At 40.5% G+C, this 18,314-nt stretch overlaps 3 protein-coding genes across 4 annotated transcripts; 1 reads left to right on the top strand and 2 right to left on the bottom strand.

The window, feature by feature from the left end:
- Positions 1-550: 550 nt before the first annotated feature.
- Positions 551-1,952, bottom strand: LOC117472766 (gamma-crystallin M2-like). The gene is made up of 3 exons (XM_034118158.1): positions 1,898-1,952; positions 939-1,181; positions 551-829 (listed from the first exon to the last, which is right to left on the bottom strand). The coding sequence occupies exons 1-3, from the start codon at positions 1,928-1,930 to the stop codon at positions 551-553; spliced, it is 555 nt and encodes a 184-aa protein (XP_033974049.1). The 5' UTR covers positions 1,931-1,952.
- Positions 1,953-4,057: 2,105 nt separating this feature from the next.
- Positions 4,058-11,478, top strand: inpp5e (inositol polyphosphate-5-phosphatase E). Of its 2 annotated transcripts, none has more exons than XM_034118156.1 (11): positions 4,058-4,134; positions 4,696-5,564; positions 6,248-6,371; positions 6,463-6,560; positions 6,663-6,787; positions 7,026-7,145; positions 7,499-7,606; positions 8,417-8,578; positions 8,672-8,787; positions 8,923-9,059; positions 10,321-11,478. In XM_034118156.1, the coding sequence occupies exons 2-11, from the start codon at positions 4,771-4,773 to the stop codon at positions 10,451-10,453; spliced, it is 1,917 nt and encodes a 638-aa protein (XP_033974047.1). In that variant the 5' UTR covers positions 4,058-4,134; positions 4,696-4,770; the 3' UTR covers positions 10,454-11,478. The 2 variants fall into 2 exon arrangements, with proteins under 2 accessions (XP_033974047.1, XP_033974046.1); XM_034118155.1 differs by having other exon boundaries at positions 4,064-4,145.
- A 341-nt stretch (positions 11,479-11,819) lies between these two features.
- On the bottom strand, positions 11,820-18,088 carry pmpca (peptidase, mitochondrial processing subunit alpha). The gene is made up of 13 exons (XM_034118157.1): positions 18,003-18,088; positions 16,505-16,707; positions 16,340-16,419; positions 16,175-16,257; positions 15,957-16,051; positions 15,763-15,863; positions 14,885-15,148; positions 13,906-13,998; positions 13,673-13,791; positions 13,479-13,569; positions 13,047-13,109; positions 12,795-12,939; positions 11,820-12,661 (listed from the first exon to the last, which is right to left on the bottom strand). The coding sequence occupies exons 1-13, from the start codon at positions 18,047-18,049 to the stop codon at positions 12,492-12,494; spliced, it is 1,554 nt and encodes a 517-aa protein (XP_033974048.1). The 5' UTR covers positions 18,050-18,088; the 3' UTR covers positions 11,820-12,491.
- Positions 18,089-18,314: the final 226 nt, after the last annotated feature.

The raw sequence follows: 18,314 nt of genomic DNA, 5'->3' as shown, positions 1-18,314 counted from the left end.
TTTATCCGTCTCTCACTCAGTTGTATCTCACTGCCTTGCTGAAGAGAAAGGGATGACAGTAAGGAGGCGAGGCTTCCTTTTATGCGAGATGCGCGCGCATTCAGGTAGGCCCGCCCAGGGGCCGGCTACATCTAGAAAGTCTCAGTGGATGAATGCTTGCATGATAGGATCGAGGGGAGTACCCATAGAGTCCAGTAGAGGGCGGAGCCTGTGAGAGATATAACCTCAATATAAACATGTGTATTGCAGTGCTAATGTATTCGATTGAGCAGATTTCTGTGTACAATTACACAATCCAGCACCTGAATCACTATCTGCCAAGAGATTGGAGGCATGAGATTGTTGTTGATTAGAAATGTGGTTGGGAAATTTAGAAAAGGGTTAGGGTTAGCGAATCTTCTATAACCGTCTCTTTGAGAAGTCCCTGTGAGTTACAGCCAGCAACAGAAGTGTGACCTACTCTAAATTGATGTAAACTGTACTCAGAAAAATAAATACTCAAACACAGAAGCAGTTTAGGTTATGACAGTTTTATTGAGTGCCAAGAGAGTTAATAGCAGGAGTCGTTGATGCGCTTCATGCTCATGAACCTCATGCTGTTCTGGCCCATGTTCATGAAGTTCTTGTACTCGCCGGACCTCACGTACATCATCCTGCCTCTGAACTGGGCCTGCTCGTACATCAGCCAGTTGCCCTCCATCACGTTGCAGGACATGCAGTTGGACATGCGGAAACGCTCCATGACGTTGTCACAGTCGTCCATCAGCTCGGACATCTGACCTCCGAAGTTCTCCCTCTCGTAGATCTTCATCCTGTAGGATCCCCTGTGCTGTGGTGCAAAAGAAGGGTGGGTTTAACTCAGAGAATTTCATATTTTCAGCATGATCTCTATATGGAGATTTGGTCTACAGTAAATCTAGCCAGGTGTGAGATCTTACCATGTTGATCATGCGGCAGGACTTGATGCAGTCGCTCATGCCCATCATGCTCATGTAGTCGGCGTACTCGCCCCTCTTCATGAAGTACTGGTTTCCCATGTAGTTGGTGCGGTCGTACACCATGAAGCAGCCCTTCTCCACCCTGCAGGAGTGGCACCTGTTCAGGTAGGAGGACATGTCGGAGCAGTCGCTCATGCACTCATAGGAGCGACCCTGGAAGTTCTTCTCCTCGTAGAAGGTGATCTGAGAGAGGGAGAGGGAAAGTGTCTGGTTAGCATCATGTGTTTAGGTTGAAAGCTGTACATGTCTAATGTAGGAAAACATGAAACACGTTCAATGTGAATCAAGCGTTCTTTGGATGCACTGCTGTTAAGGATAACCCTTAGTATAGCTGCAAAAACTGATGTTTTGTCCAGCAGCAGAAACAAGCTCCAACACAACACAGTTACCTATTTACACATGCAGAAGGCATGGAGCAACATCAGTATTTATTTGGAGCTGTATTTCTGACCACTTGATGATTGTCTAGATAATTACATTTATTGTGTCTATTCTTTAGCTAAATGCTTGAATCATAACCTGCTTAATACTTCGATAAAGTCACAAACTAACGTTTTTTGAATGCCCTTTAGTGCTGGGCAGGTTGTGTTTTTAGAGCTTTTTTACAGTTAAACAGCTGCCTGTTGCGACCCAAATGACACAAAGAGCTGTGAGAGTAAAACCAAACAGTAAAATGGACGGCCTCCAAACAAAAACTAACGACCCTTTAAAGCTTTGTAGAGCTGAAAGGGAAACTGCCGAGTTGGGTGACAACTTGCCTGCTACAAGATACATTTAATCATTATAAAACGAAAACTGCAGCAGTTTTCAAGTAGCACTGATACATGAGACTCAACTCACAATGGCAATTTGCAGATTATCTTTAGTTTTTGTGACATTATGAAAATCAGAGAGTTTACCTTGCTGTTCATGTTCATTCCGGAGGAAGTCATCTTGCTGGTCAGTGGTCTGCTGCTGCTGGTGGTACTGCTGCTGCTCTTGGACTGAACTGTACTCTACCTGGTTTAACCCTTTGCTTTTATACCTGACCGGCAGACTTAACCCTTTTGTCTAAACCCCCTGAGCCAGCAACAGAGCCATAGAAATGCAAAGAATATGGAGTGATTGTCCACATTTCCAGGGGCCAGGGAGCTTAGGAATCCTTTAAGCGGCCCTTTCTCGTGAGGGCGTCACAAAAACATTGAAAGTGTTAACAATTTGGGCTAATACCTGGACATTGTAAAGTCATTGTGTCAGTTACACCATTTATAACTGTTGTTTTTATTTTTCCTGACACCTACTGTAGCTGTTTAGTTACTTCATTTTCTTGTAGTAAGTGCATTATTTGTTTGTCAACTTTTGTAAGTTTTATGATGAGGATGTCATGGTATAATAATTGTATAAAAGTTGAACATGGCAAAAAAGAGAATAACATTAAAAAAATTGAAAACTGTATACAAAATGTGTAAACATTTGTTATTCTATTACTATACGCAAAAAAGTTATAATGACGTTGATTGTTTTACACCGATAATGTGTGAGTAAATGGAACAGAAGTAAGTAATGAGGTGATGTTAAAATATAAATAAACATATATATATATATAAAATGAAAGGGAAAACAAAATCAAATTGAATGAAAATGTATTTTGGATATAGTTTATTAACCCACTCAATTCAACAATTCCCATCAGGATACAGGCACCATTATGACATGAAGTCTGCTGTACCGGTAGATTTAAAGGTCCCATGTCATGGCCATTTCCACTGATCATAATTCCATTGTTGAGGTATACTAAAATAGATTTATACTGTGCAATTTTCCAAACTCACATTGGTTTCGCATACAGCATCTCTGTAAAGTATGTGTATTCACCGGTATTCACTCTCTATCCTAAACGGCTCGTTGGAGCTCTTGCCCCCCCCCCTCCATGTGAGCCCAATCTGCTCCGATTGGTCAGCTCGGCCACTCTGTTCTGATTAGTCAACCACCAGAGAGGCTCCGCCCATGTCTAACAGTGCTTTTTTCGGCTCGCTCTGAGCGGAACATCAGTCTTATAATGGCGTCGGTACAGCCGTAAATTTTATACGCTAACTAACCGAACTGTACCTACAACTGTTGTTATCGAAGAGTCAATTATTTTTACCTGTAATAAACTACTACTGTTTGATGAGAAATCAAATCATGGTTTGCTATATATGAATGATATGTTATAGGAGCAAATAATTCAGGGAAGAAAGGATACTAAGTATTTCCATCAAACTTTATTTTTAGAAATGTACAAAATGAACATGTGTAAATATACATATATACACTGTATATCATCCATTCCTCCCCTTATAGGCATTTTCGGCATCTTGCCTATCGCAGCTTTGTAAGCTGGTGCTGGGGCTTTTTAGGACGAGGCATCAGAGTGGTCATCCCGTGTGTGTGTTGTCCGCCAGATACGCCAGGAGTTTCCTGATCTGGCTGGACGAAATCAAATGCAAATCACAAAATATTAGAGAAACTTAGTTGTTTTAGATTCGTTAGTAGTAGTTGTGGTAGGAGTGTGTATCTATCTAATCTATCTATCTAATCAACACAGTTAGCTTGCCAGCTAATATGCTAACCTACGTTTGCTAGTTGCTCAGTGTAATATGCCAATCTACTATGAACAACAGCTAGTCTAGGCTAGCAAGAACATGTTTACAATTGCAATCTTATACGGGTAGTCTGCTAAGTTCGGTCATTCATTGTAGCTGGCATGAAAACAATGTTTTCCCTAGCATGTCTACGTAGCGATACCCAGGAAGTAAACAATGGAAAATGAGAAATCTCCAACGAGGCATTTTGGGGAGGTATTTTCTGTGTTAGAGTTTTACTCGCTACAGGGTGTATTTTGAGGGTTTTTGACTCTGCAGACCGTTTACATGCATAAAAACCTTCATAACACACAAGGGGACGGGTAATAACCATAGACTGTATATATAAAATAACCGGAAAAGCATGACATGGGACCTTTAAATAATGTAGGTGCACTGTGACTTCTCTCCAGTGGAGGGCGCTGTGGCGCGTGCTCTGCTCTCTGCGGTGACTCTCTTGTCTTGGTAACAACAGTTGTTGTCAAACGTTGCTAAGGAAGCTACTCTTAAATAAGCCACACTGAATCCAAAAAGTAAACCACAGGTAACTTTACTTCAATGTGATAACAGTTCAATAACTGTGCTGCATAATGTTAGAAACTATCAACACTTCCTGTTTATTAACGCGATCTTATAAACGTTTGCTTTCAACGTTAGCTCAGCTAGCCTTTATAATGCTTCTGTTATGCTAGGCTAGTTTAGGTTTAGCTGAAGGTAGCAGTGTAGTAGGTTTTATGTTACTAAACTTGACTTGTTGGCTGGATTAATAGATAATAAACAGAAATCACGGAGGTTTTATGAGCGATTACATTGTAAAACAAGGGGACTTTCGACTCAGTCTCGGACCCTAGCTAACTTTGCTAACATTAGCATAACTACTTCACGGTGCTAGTATTTATTTAGTCAACTGGCCTAAGTTGCTTTACGCCAATGTTGAAGATATATCTAACTAACCGTAATGTTGCACGTCAACAATTGTTAACATTGTCTTTTATTGCCAATATCATAAGACAAACAGGTTATACAGCAAGCGTTCCTTGTATTGCTAACTCATTTTAAGGCAGCATCTCAATGAATAATTGTATTCTCTTTAGGTTCAGCTGTATGTCAGATAGCAATGAGAGAGCTTCATCCTCCTGACCACAGCTGGTCTCAGACATGACGAGAGGATGACCGAGAATGGAGAGGACAGCCCCCTCCATCACCAAAATCCTGCTAACAGAGATTCAGCTGTCAACAGCAGGACCCTCAAGACCTCTTTAGTGGATGCCAAATCTAGCAAGGAACACAAAGATGCCCTTAAACTCAATGCTAGAAATGCAGAGGGGGAGTTCAGTCCATACCAGCCTCGGCCACCCCCACAACCCAGGCTGTCCAGCAAAAGTGTCTCAGTGGAGGAAACGCTGAGAACCAGGAGGTTGAAAAACAGCCAGGAGAGTCTGAGTGACCCGGTAGAGACTGGCTCCTCCACAGACTCGCTTAAAGAGGACCTGACAGCTTCAGCACAAGGTGGGTTTGTTTTCAGGGAGGCTGCCACCACAAGGAATGACCAGGAATCCAATGTGAGACCCCTCTCTGCTGCTGCATCAGGATCCCCTGTCTCCCAGGACAGAGGGAGCAGTCTCTCTGATCATGGGGGGAGGCCCCGCAGCCAGCAGAGCGACCCGACAGACCTACGGGCCAGGCCCAGCAAGGTGCTTCTGTCCCCGGTGCAGCCCACGGGGAACCTGCCTGCTCTGGAGAAGAGCTTTGCGTCAGCCACTTTAAAGGCAGCTAATAGGATTGACGGGGATTGTTTGGATTATACTGTGTCGGCCAAAATGAAACCCAGTGATAGACTCCACAGGAACCTGAGCGACAGCCGGCTTCTGGAGAACATGGGCTCGGATAGCGCCTCTGTCCATTCCATGAGGTCCAACTACAGCGTGCTGAGCCCCATCAGACCCCAGGATGTGAGGAACAGGTAGGCATATCATGACCATGTAAATGATGTCCTGGAGCCATCCACAGACTGCATGAGAAGGCTGTTTTGTAAGGCTTACTCTTTCCGGGGTTAGAAGGCTGTCTCTTTCAAGGGTTGATAAGGTCCTAATTTAGATATAGGCCTATCCATTCCAACAATAATGCAGTCTTGTAATGGCATATATGGCTTACTTTGTCAATAGTGTATCAGCCTGAGCTCTGGCAAGGCTTCAACTCCCTTATACCAAAAGGAAGTTACTCTGTACAGGCACTGCATACGTATAAGTTATAGTAACTTATATACACTGCAAGCCTCTGATTTGAGCTGATTAGCATTGCATTTGGAGCTTGGTTCACTGAAACCAAGGCCCCAGGATTTCTTTTATTGTGTGCACAACATTCCCATCTTTAGGAAAAGAGGGGAAGGTGGAAGAGTGGTGGGGGAATAACATGAGATCAGAGGAGATGCTCGCTCAGTAAAGTTTTTGACAGAAGGAGCGGCAAAAATGGGTCGTAATTCTACAGTGTCAATGCACAGTCAGTGCCCAGGAGGAAATTGTGTTTTTACTTTTATTATTGAATTAACACCTGTGACAGCCTTTCCTTTTTTCAATGCTGCACACTTCAGGGCAAGTTGGCTGCCATTAAAAGTGTTAATTTAGCTTTTCAATGTGTATTTTGCAGAAGCTTTCTGGAGGGCAGCGTGCTGGGAAGCGGTGCCCTGCTCGGGGCTGAGGAGCTGGACCGCCACTTCCCCGAGAGGAAAGTGGGCATCTACATAGCCACCTGGAACATGCAGGGAGAGAAGGTGGGAGGAAATCATGACTCAGCATCTCACAAACCAACAGGCCTTTAAAGTCTTACTAAGTGAGAAGTAACCACATTTCTAATATTTTCAGGGGCTGCCAACCAACTTAGATGACCTTCTCCTCCCAACAGACTCTGAATTTGCACAAGACTTTTATATAATCGGGGTCCAGGAGGGCTGCCCTGACAGGTATCTGGTGTTTGTTAGACTTTAATCATCGTCACATATGAAATGTTAGTTACTATTACTCTATTGTCAACTAACTCGGTTATACTTCTGTGTATGTGACAGGAGGGAGTGGGAGGTCCGTCTTCAGGAGACCCTGGGACCGTACTACGTCATGCTGTACGCAGCAGCACATGGTGTTTTGTATCTCACTGTATTTGTCAGAAGGGACCTCATCTGGTTCTGCTCAGGTAATAAACTCCTCCCATGTCAATCCATGCTTATGTAACTTAGGTTTAGTGCGAGTTATTTGAAGATGTTTTTGATTTTATGGTTACTAGACATATTGCTTTAAATAAGCATGTGAGCATCAAAAGCTATTTGATCATTATTGGCACAAAGAATCTACATGGTTTTGTGTTTGTATGTAACTGAATATACTGTTTTAGACACTGACTACAACATTTTGTTTTCCTGTTGACCCCCCAGAGGTGGAGCACGCCACAGTCACAACCAGGATCATCTCTCAGATCAAGACCAAAGGGGCTGTCGGAATCGCCTTCACCTTTTTTGGCACTTCTTTCCTTTTCATCACATCCCATTTTACCTGTGAGTACGAGGTTACCTAGTGTTATTTATTCTAGCAAGAGAATATTGTTAATCATGGCTGCTGTAGATAGGATTAGTTTGAGATTTGTTCTTAAGTTTAGGAGGAATATTGCAGCATAGAGGGTAATTTTTCTTCTCTTTCATGCCAATATGAGTTGTTTTATTTCTTCAGCATACTAGCAAAGTTATTATTGTGAACCGTCAACACATTCTGACAGGCATGTGTTAGTCATACACTCATCTTAACTGCCTTTACGCCTGCCCTTATTTCGCATATTTGTATTAAAACTTCGCAGAATTAACAGCTGAGCACTCTTACATGTTTTTAATTTCGGATTATGTTCTTGTTCCAGCTGGAGATTCCAAAGTTTACGAGAGAGTACTTGATTACAACAAGATCATCGAGGCCCTAGCTCTACCAAAAGGCCTTCCAGACACCAACCCATACCGCTCCACGTCATGTAAGACTCTTCTGTGAAAGTGTAAAACATTGTCACGGTGATGTATTTGAACCCTGAGCTGAACAATATGATCAAACTTTAACAGATAGCAATTAGAGGCAATTAGCCTCATATTCTGAGAGAGCCAAAGGAAGTATTTCTTTTGACAGTTTCCATCAAACTGTACAACTGACACTGAGAATAACATCCTTATCATCATGCATAATAGTTGTTTTCTAGTTTACTTGTTTTACTAAATGTAGTTTTATTGTTATCCTATGTTGCACTTGTGTTAGTATTACTTCTTATACTATTGGTACTTTTTACTCTATTGAGTCTACTGGTATTCTTATGTTGATATGATTTTTTTTAACTTCTGCAATTTCTGAAACAAGAATATCCTTTTGGATAAATAAAGTCAGAATAAGGTCAAAATAACATATTTGTTCTCATCAATCATCTATCTAAATGCTTCAAAATTCAAATTTGTCTTCACTGGATTAATGGCAACTCAATATTATTTTGAAGCCTCAACCTATTCACCGGTATCCCACGTTTTAAATATTAGACTAGGATTAATTGTACCTGTGAGAACTAGATTTAAATGTCTAGACCTGATGGGTTGAAAAAATAGTTTTTTAGCTAATACAAACTATTTTTGGTTTTGTGTCCATGACTATCTGTTTTAAACCCAGCTTTAGTGCTCCTATTGAATGTAGAATATAAATGATTGTTGTTCATATACTTAAATATTTTTGGATTAAACTCTTGATGTTAGTAAGAAAAATGGCTGGATCTTTCATTATCATAGTATGTCATTTTTAATTGTAGCCGATGTCACCACAAGATTCGACCAGGTGTTCTGGTTTGGAGATTTTAACTTCCGGCTGAGTAAACCCCGGGCCGAAGTGGAGGCCATCATAAAGCGCACAGCGGGCGGAGATATGGGTCCTCTGCTGGAGCACGACCAGCTCTCCAAGGAGATGAAGGAGGGTATGATTGCATCTCTGTGAACATTAACATTTTGAAAACTCAGGAGGTTGTTGTCAATTCTCACTGCATATTTGTTTTTTTTCCCTCCTCCAGGTTCAATCTTTAAAGGTTTCCAGGAGGCACCTATACACTTCCTCCCCACATACAAGTTTAACGTTGGCTGTGATGTCTACGACACTACTTCTAAACAGAGAACGCCCTCATACACAGTAAGAAAATCAAGCCACTGAAATAAACCAAATATTCAGGATGAAAGCTCACATATGCTGCTCCAGTCAAAATGTGGTTTAGGTTGGCGTGTTCTGGCTCTCAGCGGGGTGACACTTCTCTGTTTGTGTTCACAGGACAGGATTGTGTTCAGGAGCAGGCAGGCTGATGATATCAAAGCGTTCAAGTACACCTGCTGCTCCAGCATCAAGACGTCCGACCATCGGCCCGTCATCAGCGTCTTCCAGGTCAAACTCAGGCCAGGCAGGGACAAGTGAGTCCCACTGCTCTCAAAAACAGCAACAAATATAGTTCAGGGTTCATACACTTTTTCACCAATGATTTTCAATGACTTTTCCATGACTTCTCCATGACCTTTACCTCATTTTCCATGACCAAAAAAATTACTCTTTCTCAGCGGTACCACTGAAACATTTTTATTTTAACATGGTAAGCTGGAAAATAAGGTCTGCATATGAAACATGCTGTGCCAATCTAAAACAAATCAAATAGGCTTACTAGCTTCTACACGCTAAAGCAACTAAAATCTCTCACCAGCAAAATACCTCGACAGTTAAATGCCATTTTACGTTTCATTACTATGCGATACAGTATTTATTATCATTATAGTATTACTATTTCGGCGATTAGATAAAATATAAATTATATTTGATGCAACTTTGGTTACATTTCCATGACTTTTCCAAAACTTTGGGAAAAATATTGTTTTCCATAACTTTTCCAGGGCCTGGAATTAGCATTTTGAATTTCCATTACTTTTCCAGGTTTTTAATGACTGTAAGAACCATGATAGTTATCATGTGAAGGATGCTTCCAACTATGCATTGGTATATGTCAACAACCAGAAGAGCTGACCAATTTCAATTTGTTTGTTATCTTAATTATACCAGTACATATATTATACATTGTGCCAAGTTATAAACACTTCTGTTGATAAATCCTATGATACAAAGATGTTAATAGGTTAGATTTTTATCACTTCTGTAATTGTACGATAATCTCAAAATAAAACTTTAGTTTAGCTTCCAGTTACTATCCAGTGAGTATTAAAAAAACTTTAAAAATGGTTGATTCCTTCACTGTAATAAGATGATATCAAAGGAAGGTCTTGGCGTTATTGTAATATCACTTTGAGTTCACTATTTAATTAAAAGTGATCAAAAAGGATGACAACATAATTCATATAATTGCACTCCCACATCACCAGCTATAAGTTATCAGTATATTTAGTTGTAATATATAAAGATGATATTATTGGTTTACTTAATGAAGCTGCTGTACTCATTGTCCACAGTTGTTAATCCCATTGGTTTGGGTCAAACAGATCCTACCCATAACAGTGATGCAGTTAGAAAGTCAATTGTCTCAGCAGCTCGTAAAGTACTCTTCTAGTTAAAATAGTTTTTAAATCACAAATGAATATGTGGTCATTTTCGAATGTGTGGCAGCAATAATTGTAATCTTTAATCTTACTTAAATCAGGTGCGCTGAATTGGTTTATTTCTGTTTTTCAGTATTCCCCTGGGTGCGGGACAGTTTGACAGAGGCTTGTACTTGGAGGGCATCCGGAGGAGGATCACCAGAGAGCTGAAGAGGAGGGAGGCCATGAAGGGCGAAAGTACCAGCACCATCTGTACCATCTCCTGAACCCGTCCAAAACAAACTCTCCAGACCGGACCGCACTGGATCTGTGCCTGAAACCGGAATCTAAATAAATGAGGGCAGAAAAAGGACCAAAAGGGAACCGGAGTTGTCTTAACTACACAGAGTGCGCCCTCTGTTGGGCGTAAACGGGAACTGTGTGTGTGGAAGTGGCTGGCTGTTCTTGAGGGCAGGGACCTTGAGGTCAGTCACACAGAGGTTTGCAGACACAGCAGCAGTCTGGCTCTTATTTATTCAGCCCCCTCTACTCAAACATGACTGAGACAGCATGGGGGCTGCCATTGTGTCATATTCTTCACTCACATGCTCCAGTGTGAACTGATCCAACCTTTAAAGGCTCTGTGTAACTGCATTCACTTTCTAATGGTCTTTTGTGTAGGTGATCATAAACCACAAAGCCATTTTTTCCTGAATGCTTCATCAGTAGTAAATTGCCATGTGGATTTGTCGTCAAATAGCTTAACAAACATTCTCTAATTTTGGTGGCACATGGAGGTGCACCGTTTAATGTAATTAAGGCGTCAGCCATTGGTCAATTTTAACTTGAATTATTTTCAGAGCTAAATGTTTTGTAGGAGAGTTGTGACTGAAGAAGGGAGGTTAACATTTCCAGACTGACATTGAACGCTGGTCAGGAGTTTGTTACAACTTGTTGAACTTCAGGGAGATCAAATGTATTTGGCAGCCTATATGTAACTTTCTTAAACAGGAACTCACATCTTTAAATAGATGATTGCACTGTTAATGCCTGTCACGTCTTTTTCTCGTATTAGGCCAAGTGACCCTTTGCTACAGAATGTAACCCAATGCCTTACCTCTCATCTCACTGCAGTGTAACCTCATACTAACTGTCCATGTACTGTATGGAACACATTAATGAACTCGCATTCCCAGCAAGAATAAAGTGCCTGTGGGTCTTGTTTTCGTATCCTTAAGACCTCTTAACTTTATCTGCATATTTTTATATGTCACCCATGATGTAACATCCTGTAATAAACATTTTAAAACACTATTTGTTGGATTCATTCTGTCTACTACATTGTAACCCAAGACCTTTAAAATATATAGTTTTATTTGTGGAAGTAATAACATTTATTTACCAGTTTGGTATGCAGGTGTTAAGTTTCACATATTCACTTTAGTCAGAAGCCACTGAAATATTTAAACAAAATACACATGGGTGTATTTGGGTGTTAAATAAAAGTTGTTTTCATGTCTTATTGGGCTAATGGTATCCTCTTTAAAGGCTTACTCGCTTTCGTCTTAGAAATAATGTACGATACTTCCATATATTAGAGTAGTACTGAACTTTCATTAAACTTCTATAGAAACTATTCCTTTATACCGTTAATATAATTTATTTGTTTTTTTATTTGCAATGGCATCAACACAACCACAAAAATAGAAAAGAATAACACGTTTCACTTTAGATTTAAATCTGTTTACAGCACATCTGAGAATTGCCTATAGTTGTCAGGTGTGTCACATTTAAACAAACATTTCAAAGTATTCCTTCATTAATCTGTTTACCATTTCTGTGTGCCTGGTAAGGGAGACTACAAAGCTCTTTTGTACAAATGGAAAGATTTCCAATAGTTTTCTTATCAATAGACTAAATTTTAGAGTTGAGGGGTTTGCAAGCTGAGAAAAACCATAGCTCAATATGAAATATCCGTTTAGACACTGCTGGGATGCTGGACACCCCCTTTGTTGACAATATGTTGTTTTAGTGTAGCGTTTTGGTATGTGGATTTTGAAATGAACACCTCAGTAAATAAGGAAAAATGGCTTTCCTGCTCACAAACAATAAATACAGATACTCGCACTGTATGTAGATTACGGTAACCTTATGTAACTTTTCTTTAAAATCACCTCTCTCAGAGGTTTCGGTGAAGAACCTGGGTATTAGTCCCCTCCCGCAGTGAGCTGTGTCAGTTCTGTGGTGGGAGGGAACACTACTGTAATCTTCCAGTCCAGTTTATTTACAGAGATGTCTGCCAGTGGCCACCGGCTCGACGAGGACCTATCGGAAGAGGCGGTACATGCGGGGCAGACGTCCGTCTTTGCTGGACAGGGCGGCTTGGATGTGTTCGTATGAGGGGAGCTCCGTCAGGTCTCCCAGCGCTGCGACCGCCGGCTTACTGCGCAGCATCTTGGTGCTTACTCTCTTAATGTCACTGGCTGTCACGTTGCCTGGAAATGATATGTTCACAAGTCAAAAACCAGAATGTTGAAAAAGGACAATTTCTACTTATTTACATATTTGTTCTCCAACAGAAGGACTTGATGCCATGTATGAACACTATGAATGTGGTTCAGTACTCACTTATGAGATCACAGAGCTCATGTGGCAGCTTTCTCTTCCCTGTGGAGAGAACCTGGCGACCAACATCTTCAAAAATAACCGGCCGCGACTCGAGGTTCATCATCAGCATGGACTTGAGCTGAGTCTTAGCCCTCTCCAACTCCATCTGGAAAAACAGGAAGGAAAATGGTCTACAAATTGTATATCTTTGTTTGTTTTTTTCTTATATTGCTGACTTTTTGGATTGCCTTGATAATGAAGCACAGCCATTACCTCTCCTGCGCTGCCAGCCATCTGAATGAACTCTCTGGTTATTATCTCCACCATTTCCCGCACCTGGAGGCAAATGTATGTTACGATAAGACACAAGAAAGCCATGGGAACATTTCAAAAACAGAACATGTAACTAAGTCTAGGAGGGATATCTCACACAGTTTTGACTTTTCTCTGCAAAATAATTATTGGTTAAAATAATAACAACAATTTATTTGTAAAGCATCTTTCATAAAGACATGCACCTTAAGGTACTTTACATAAACACAAAAACAAGAAACACATAGAGTTAAAAAGTAAACAGATAATGATACAGTTCTCAGCGTTGCTGAAAGCAAGCCATTTAAAAGATCAACCAATACAATTTGAACAAAGAACCGCATGTGAGACCAAACAGATATTTAAACCCTGCTGTTCTGGGCCTGTACCGACCTGTCGGGGGTCTGCACTGGCGTGGATACACAGCAGACCGCTGTCCTCATAGCTGTGATGGTAGGCGGTGGCATTGTACATCCAATGATGTCTACAGCAGACAAGGAAAATAAGACAATTAGTGAAACGGACTGGTGTTCAAGTAGTGTTTTATATTTTATGAGATGCTGAATCAAGGTTTGGGAGAGGTTTACCTGTTGAGCACGTTCAGGTAAAGGCGAGTGAACATGCCTTTCCCAGGTCCTCCAGCTGAAAAGGAGCCACCTCCACCCATCATCATGTTGAGCACTGCGAAGGGGATGAAGTCGTCCTCCTGTTTAGAGAAAACAAACATTTCTTAGACATTTTTAAACTGGACTTTGTTGCCAACATGTATAAGATGTTTAGTTGAGAATCTTCAGGATAGCCGTGCAATGCAAACACCCACCAGGAAGGAGCAGCTCTCCAGGCCGATCATGATGTGGGTCAGCTCTGGGATCGGGGTGGGTCCAAGGCTCACATCCGACATGTCCTTCTCCATCTAACAGATTAAAGGAAGATGTTATTCACATACCTTCATGACTAACTGCAACAAAGCTCATATCAGTAAAACAAAATGTTCCTGATAAACGCATTCTGGCTTTCTTTTTCTGAAACACTGTGTAGTAACTGCTGTTTCACATTTCATATCATTTCTCAGTCGAGAAGTGGTTCTATTTAGTCAGATATCAAATGAACTTGCTAGCCTAAAAAAGAAAATTTGAGGATGTGACTTTAAAAGTACATTGATGGTTGTACTTTTGGGAGGCGTGTGGTGCAGTGGGTTGTGCGTTGGTGGATTGTGTGTTGGTGTTCGGATCAGGGGGTCACAGGTTCAAACCCCACTGCAGTCAGAATGCCGTTGTGTCCCTGGGCAAGACACTTCACCCCAAATTGCTCCTGTGGGGATTGCCCACAGTATTGAGTATGTAAGTCGCTTTGGATAAAAGCGTCTAACAAGTAACATGTAATGTAATGTAATGGTTAAATGCATTAAAAACACTGCTATGGTTGTCCTTCGGGTTTAAGTAAACCCATTGATATTGTCATTGTAAAACTGCATGAAGTCCAGATCTTTATTTATTTTTCACCATTTTAAAACAGGAAAGCCTGTCAGATAAATGCTTTCAAGACGAGATTTGGGAATAAATCTGGTCGAAATATAAAGAAAAAAGTTAATTCCTGCTCACACTTTTATCACATCTGCATTGACTTTTAGATGAACTATTACTAACTCATTGCAGAGTTGATAACAGCCTGTGAGGGGATTACTGGGGGATTTGGTTCCCTGCACCACAGAGGAAGCAAAGCAAATTGAGTGCATGTTTCATTCTTTACCTCAAATCTGGTAAAAAAATTACTTGTAAACAATAAAACCATGAAATCACCTTGACGATGCCCCCAGTGTACTGTGCTACAGAGAGATCCACGTTGGCCCCTGCACTCGCCCCCCACACCGGCTTGGCGTCCAGCAGGTATTTCCGGGCACATTCCACCAGCTGCTCGTGCTCGATGCCGACTCCAGCCAGCACCATGCGCTCGGGGCAGTAGTAGTTACTCAGGTAGCTGTGAAGCACCTTCTTGTCAATCGTGTCCACGGTGTCTGCAGGACAGAAGCGAGGCAGCCCGACTGTGTTGCCTCGATATGCGGCCTGGAAACGAAAAATAGACAATAAATCCAAAGCTACAGTAGGATTACAAAATGATATCTCTGACACGCTTCTGTTTCCAAGGTCTGGAATTATTTATTTTCTTTCAGAGTTGATCTGTAAGTTTGGAAAGCAGAAAATGACTATGATGTGGCTTTGGGGATTAGATAGTTTAAAAAGGTTTGAAATGATGCTGACATGATAATGGTTTGAGTGATAGTTAGTGATATTTAGTCAACTAGAATTACCTTTGTCCTATTAAACATTTGTGTGAGATTCCCACACAAAGCGCTTCAATTCTTGAGCTAATAGCCCAAAATGTGTTTTGGAAGATCCCAGTGACCTTGAACTTTGAACAAAAATATCTAATCAATTCATCATTGAGTCCAAGTGAAACTCTCCTGTAAATTTCCTCCATGCGATCCTCAAATATTGCTATATAGATATCCAGCTTGGGCTTCTGGTAACTTCTGGTGGGTAATATCACAATAACTAATCGCTTTATTATTATTAATATTACTATTGATAACAGCCTTGACGCTTAAAGTTCATACACTCGTTTGTTCACTTTCACAGCGAGATTGTGTTGTAAGGTCTTAACAGAACATGTGACTCACAGCGTGGATCATCTCAGTGAGTAAAGGTTCAGGGTCCGGCCTCATGTTCAGATCTTCTAACTCAAAGCGTACCGCCATTCTGGTCATCTCGATCTCCTCATCTGCATGTAAACAAACATTTAGGGTCTCAGACAGGCTGTGGAGAGATTTGCCAGTTTCCATGGATTTGTCATTTTAAATAAGAGAGGACTTACCCAGCAAGCGAGGCTGCAGCACAGCGTCAGAGAGGAGACTGACCACTGTGTCCAAACCCTTCACTTCAGCAGACACTGCATATATGGTGGTATCCCTGCACAGCAAAAATGACACATAGAAAAGCTGCTAAACTTTCTCGAACCAGGATGTGGAAGGTAGTTCACAAACATTACATTTTATTAAACTGAGAAAGGGTTTGTCATGAGAGCCTAAATACCTTGATGTTTGGCAGTCGCATATTCCTCCGTGTTTTTCCAATGTGAGAAGAATTTCATCTTTACTCCCATACTGAGCTGTGGACTGAAAATAAAAGAACAAAATCACTTAACGTGGCTCTCACCCTTTACAATTAAATATGTGTTCTTGACAGTGTTGTACTTACAGAAAAGGCGAGTTTTTCTACAAAGTGTGCTATCCCACTCGGGTACTTTGCTTCATGTCTGGATCCAGAATTTACTAAAACTAAAAATAGGAGAGAAAATGTTATTTACTTCAACAAGATCTCTAAGTAGAGTATGATATTGAAGCTATCACTGCTGCAACTTACTCCCAACTGTGCAGAATTGACCAAACTTGTTTTGGGAAGCGACTTTAAGGCCATTCTCTAGCACTGTGATCCTGGTCTCGTACGTCTCCTGACCATCCACAGATGCAAACACAGGCTTCGGGATCCCGGGCAGCGGTGCAGAGAGCGAGATGTTTGGGTATCGGCTGCCACTGCTGTACTTTCTGTAAGCTGCGATCCCAAACCTTTGAAAAAAGACAATGCAAGGTTTCTCATTTATTCTCCAAAAATGTGGCCCCCCACTTATTTAATTAGCTTATCCCTCCGATGTGTCATCCATATGTACTTTGTGGTAATGTTTTTGATATTCTATCGATTCACTAATGTCAAACTAAATTCAATTTCCATTTTATTAGGTAAACTTTTAAAAGTACTATTACAACTGAATGGTTATTTTTGAACGAGCTGTTGAATTGGGTTAGTTATATCAAGGGTTTCAACTATTTAGTATGCACCAATTGGTATAAATGTGGTGAAAAGATGATTAGACCCACCTGTTTGTAGTATAGTTAGGCTCTAAACATAGTGGTACCTGATTATAACAACCTTCCAAAAAGGCAGGATTTTGTGTCATTTCATCTAACATACCATGATGATTAATTAAGATGTGTTGGTATTAATATTAATAATGCAAACATAGGTTTTACGTATCAACATTGTATAAAACAGTACATTATAATATGGTATCGGGTATGACATTTAGCATGTTGTAAGAGGTGTGAGGTAGTAACTAAGTACAACATAATATATAATGCAACACTATAACATGGGATAGAACTGCAGTTATGATATTTCAATTATAAATCACTATGCCGACAATGTTTTCACAAACATTTGAAGTCTTGTTTGGTTCGACCAAGAGTAAAAATACCCAGAATGGCTTAGTTATAACAATAAATGACAACGAAAAACATGGACTTATTCATTTGCTGTAAATTAAAGTTTAATACTTTGATAAGTACAGTATGTTTTACTAGTTCTGTTTGAAGGATAACTGAACCGATTATCGATTATCAAAATAGTTGCAAATTATTTCCGTCGATCGACTAGTAGATTAAACTCTACAATAGGATCAAACCCCAAAATCTACTGCTTATTTAACAGATAATTACTATAGCTTAGCTTGCACTTTAAACACTTTTATTCAAATATTTAACTCTATATTTCATAAATTATTGTTAGTCTTACAAACTAAAAAAGATCAGTTAAACAACACAATGACACATTCTTTATCTCTACTGCTTTACTCCTAAATATTGGTGGTTTATATTATGATGTGACATTAGCATCCTGACGGCTGACAGCAGGACTACAGCTTGTTTGACGGCTAACAGTTAGCATCGTGCTAATCTTGGGGGTTCAGGACGTAGAAACGCTATGACGCTGCACATGACACGGCAGGTACTGCATGTAGCGGTGATGTGGTTTATCTGTGTTCAAGACAAGTCTGGCAGAGCATTGCTTTTAAACGTGTTCCTACCTTTGAACACGACTCCAGCCTCTACACCTCGACATGTGAGTCGCCATCTTGGATCCTCTGTGACCAGAAGGTAACCCGGATGATGATGAAAGTTTACTTCCGCTGGGGACACTCTTACAAATCCAACAAACTCCTACTGTAAACATACCTCTATGAAACAAATAACCCATCAAACTTGTTTAAAAAACGGCTTAATTTATTTGGATATAGCTTTGTCGTATTTGTTTTATTAAACCAACACTGCTTTTGATTAATCTTGAGGTTCAAACAAGTGGAAGATGGTGTTTGACTATAATTGTAGTTTTGTTTTTG

This window comes from Trematomus bernacchii, unplaced genomic scaffold (genome assembly GCF_902827165.1).
Source record: "Trematomus bernacchii unplaced genomic scaffold, fTreBer1.1, whole genome shotgun sequence".
In the NCBI taxonomy this organism is placed as follows: Eukaryota; Metazoa; Chordata; class Actinopteri; order Perciformes; family Nototheniidae; genus Trematomus; species Trematomus bernacchii.
This window is presented reverse-complemented; position numbering and strand designations above follow the sequence as displayed.

Bases quoted from the DNA above. Each gene is read 5' to 3' on its own strand.
- LOC117472766 (XM_034118158.1), bottom strand. From the start codon at position 1,930: ATGACTTCCTCCGGAATGAACATGAACAGCAAG. The intron at 1,182-1,897 runs GTAAACTCTCTG...TCCCTCTCTCAG, and splicing joins GAATGAACATGAACAGCAAG to ATCACCTTCTACGAGGAGAA. The intron at 830-938 runs GTAAGATCTCAC...TTTGCACCACAG, and splicing joins CCTGCCGCATGATCAACATG to CACAGGGGATCCTACAGGAT.
- inpp5e (XM_034118156.1), top strand. From the start codon at position 4,771: ATGACCGAGAATGGAGAGGACAGCCCCCTCCATCACCAAAATCCTGCT. The intron at 6,372-6,462 runs GTGGGAGGAAAT...TAATATTTTCAG, and splicing joins GGAACATGCAGGGAGAGAAG to GGGCTGCCAACCAACTTAGA. The intron at 8,788-8,922 runs GTAAGAAAATCA...TTGTGTTCACAG, and splicing joins AGAGAACGCCCTCATACACA to GACAGGATTGTGTTCAGGAG.
- pmpca (XM_034118157.1), bottom strand. From the start codon at position 18,049: ATGGCGACTCACATGTCGAGGTGTAGAGGCTGGAGTCGTGTTCAAAG. The intron at 13,999-14,884 runs GTGATTTCATGG...TTAATCTGTTAG, and splicing joins ACACTGGGGGCATCGTCAAG to ATGGAGAAGGACATGTCGGA. The intron at 13,110-13,478 runs GTCGGTACAGGC...ATTTGCCTCCAG, and splicing joins CCAGTGCAGACCCCCGACAG to GTGCGGGAAATGGTGGAGAT.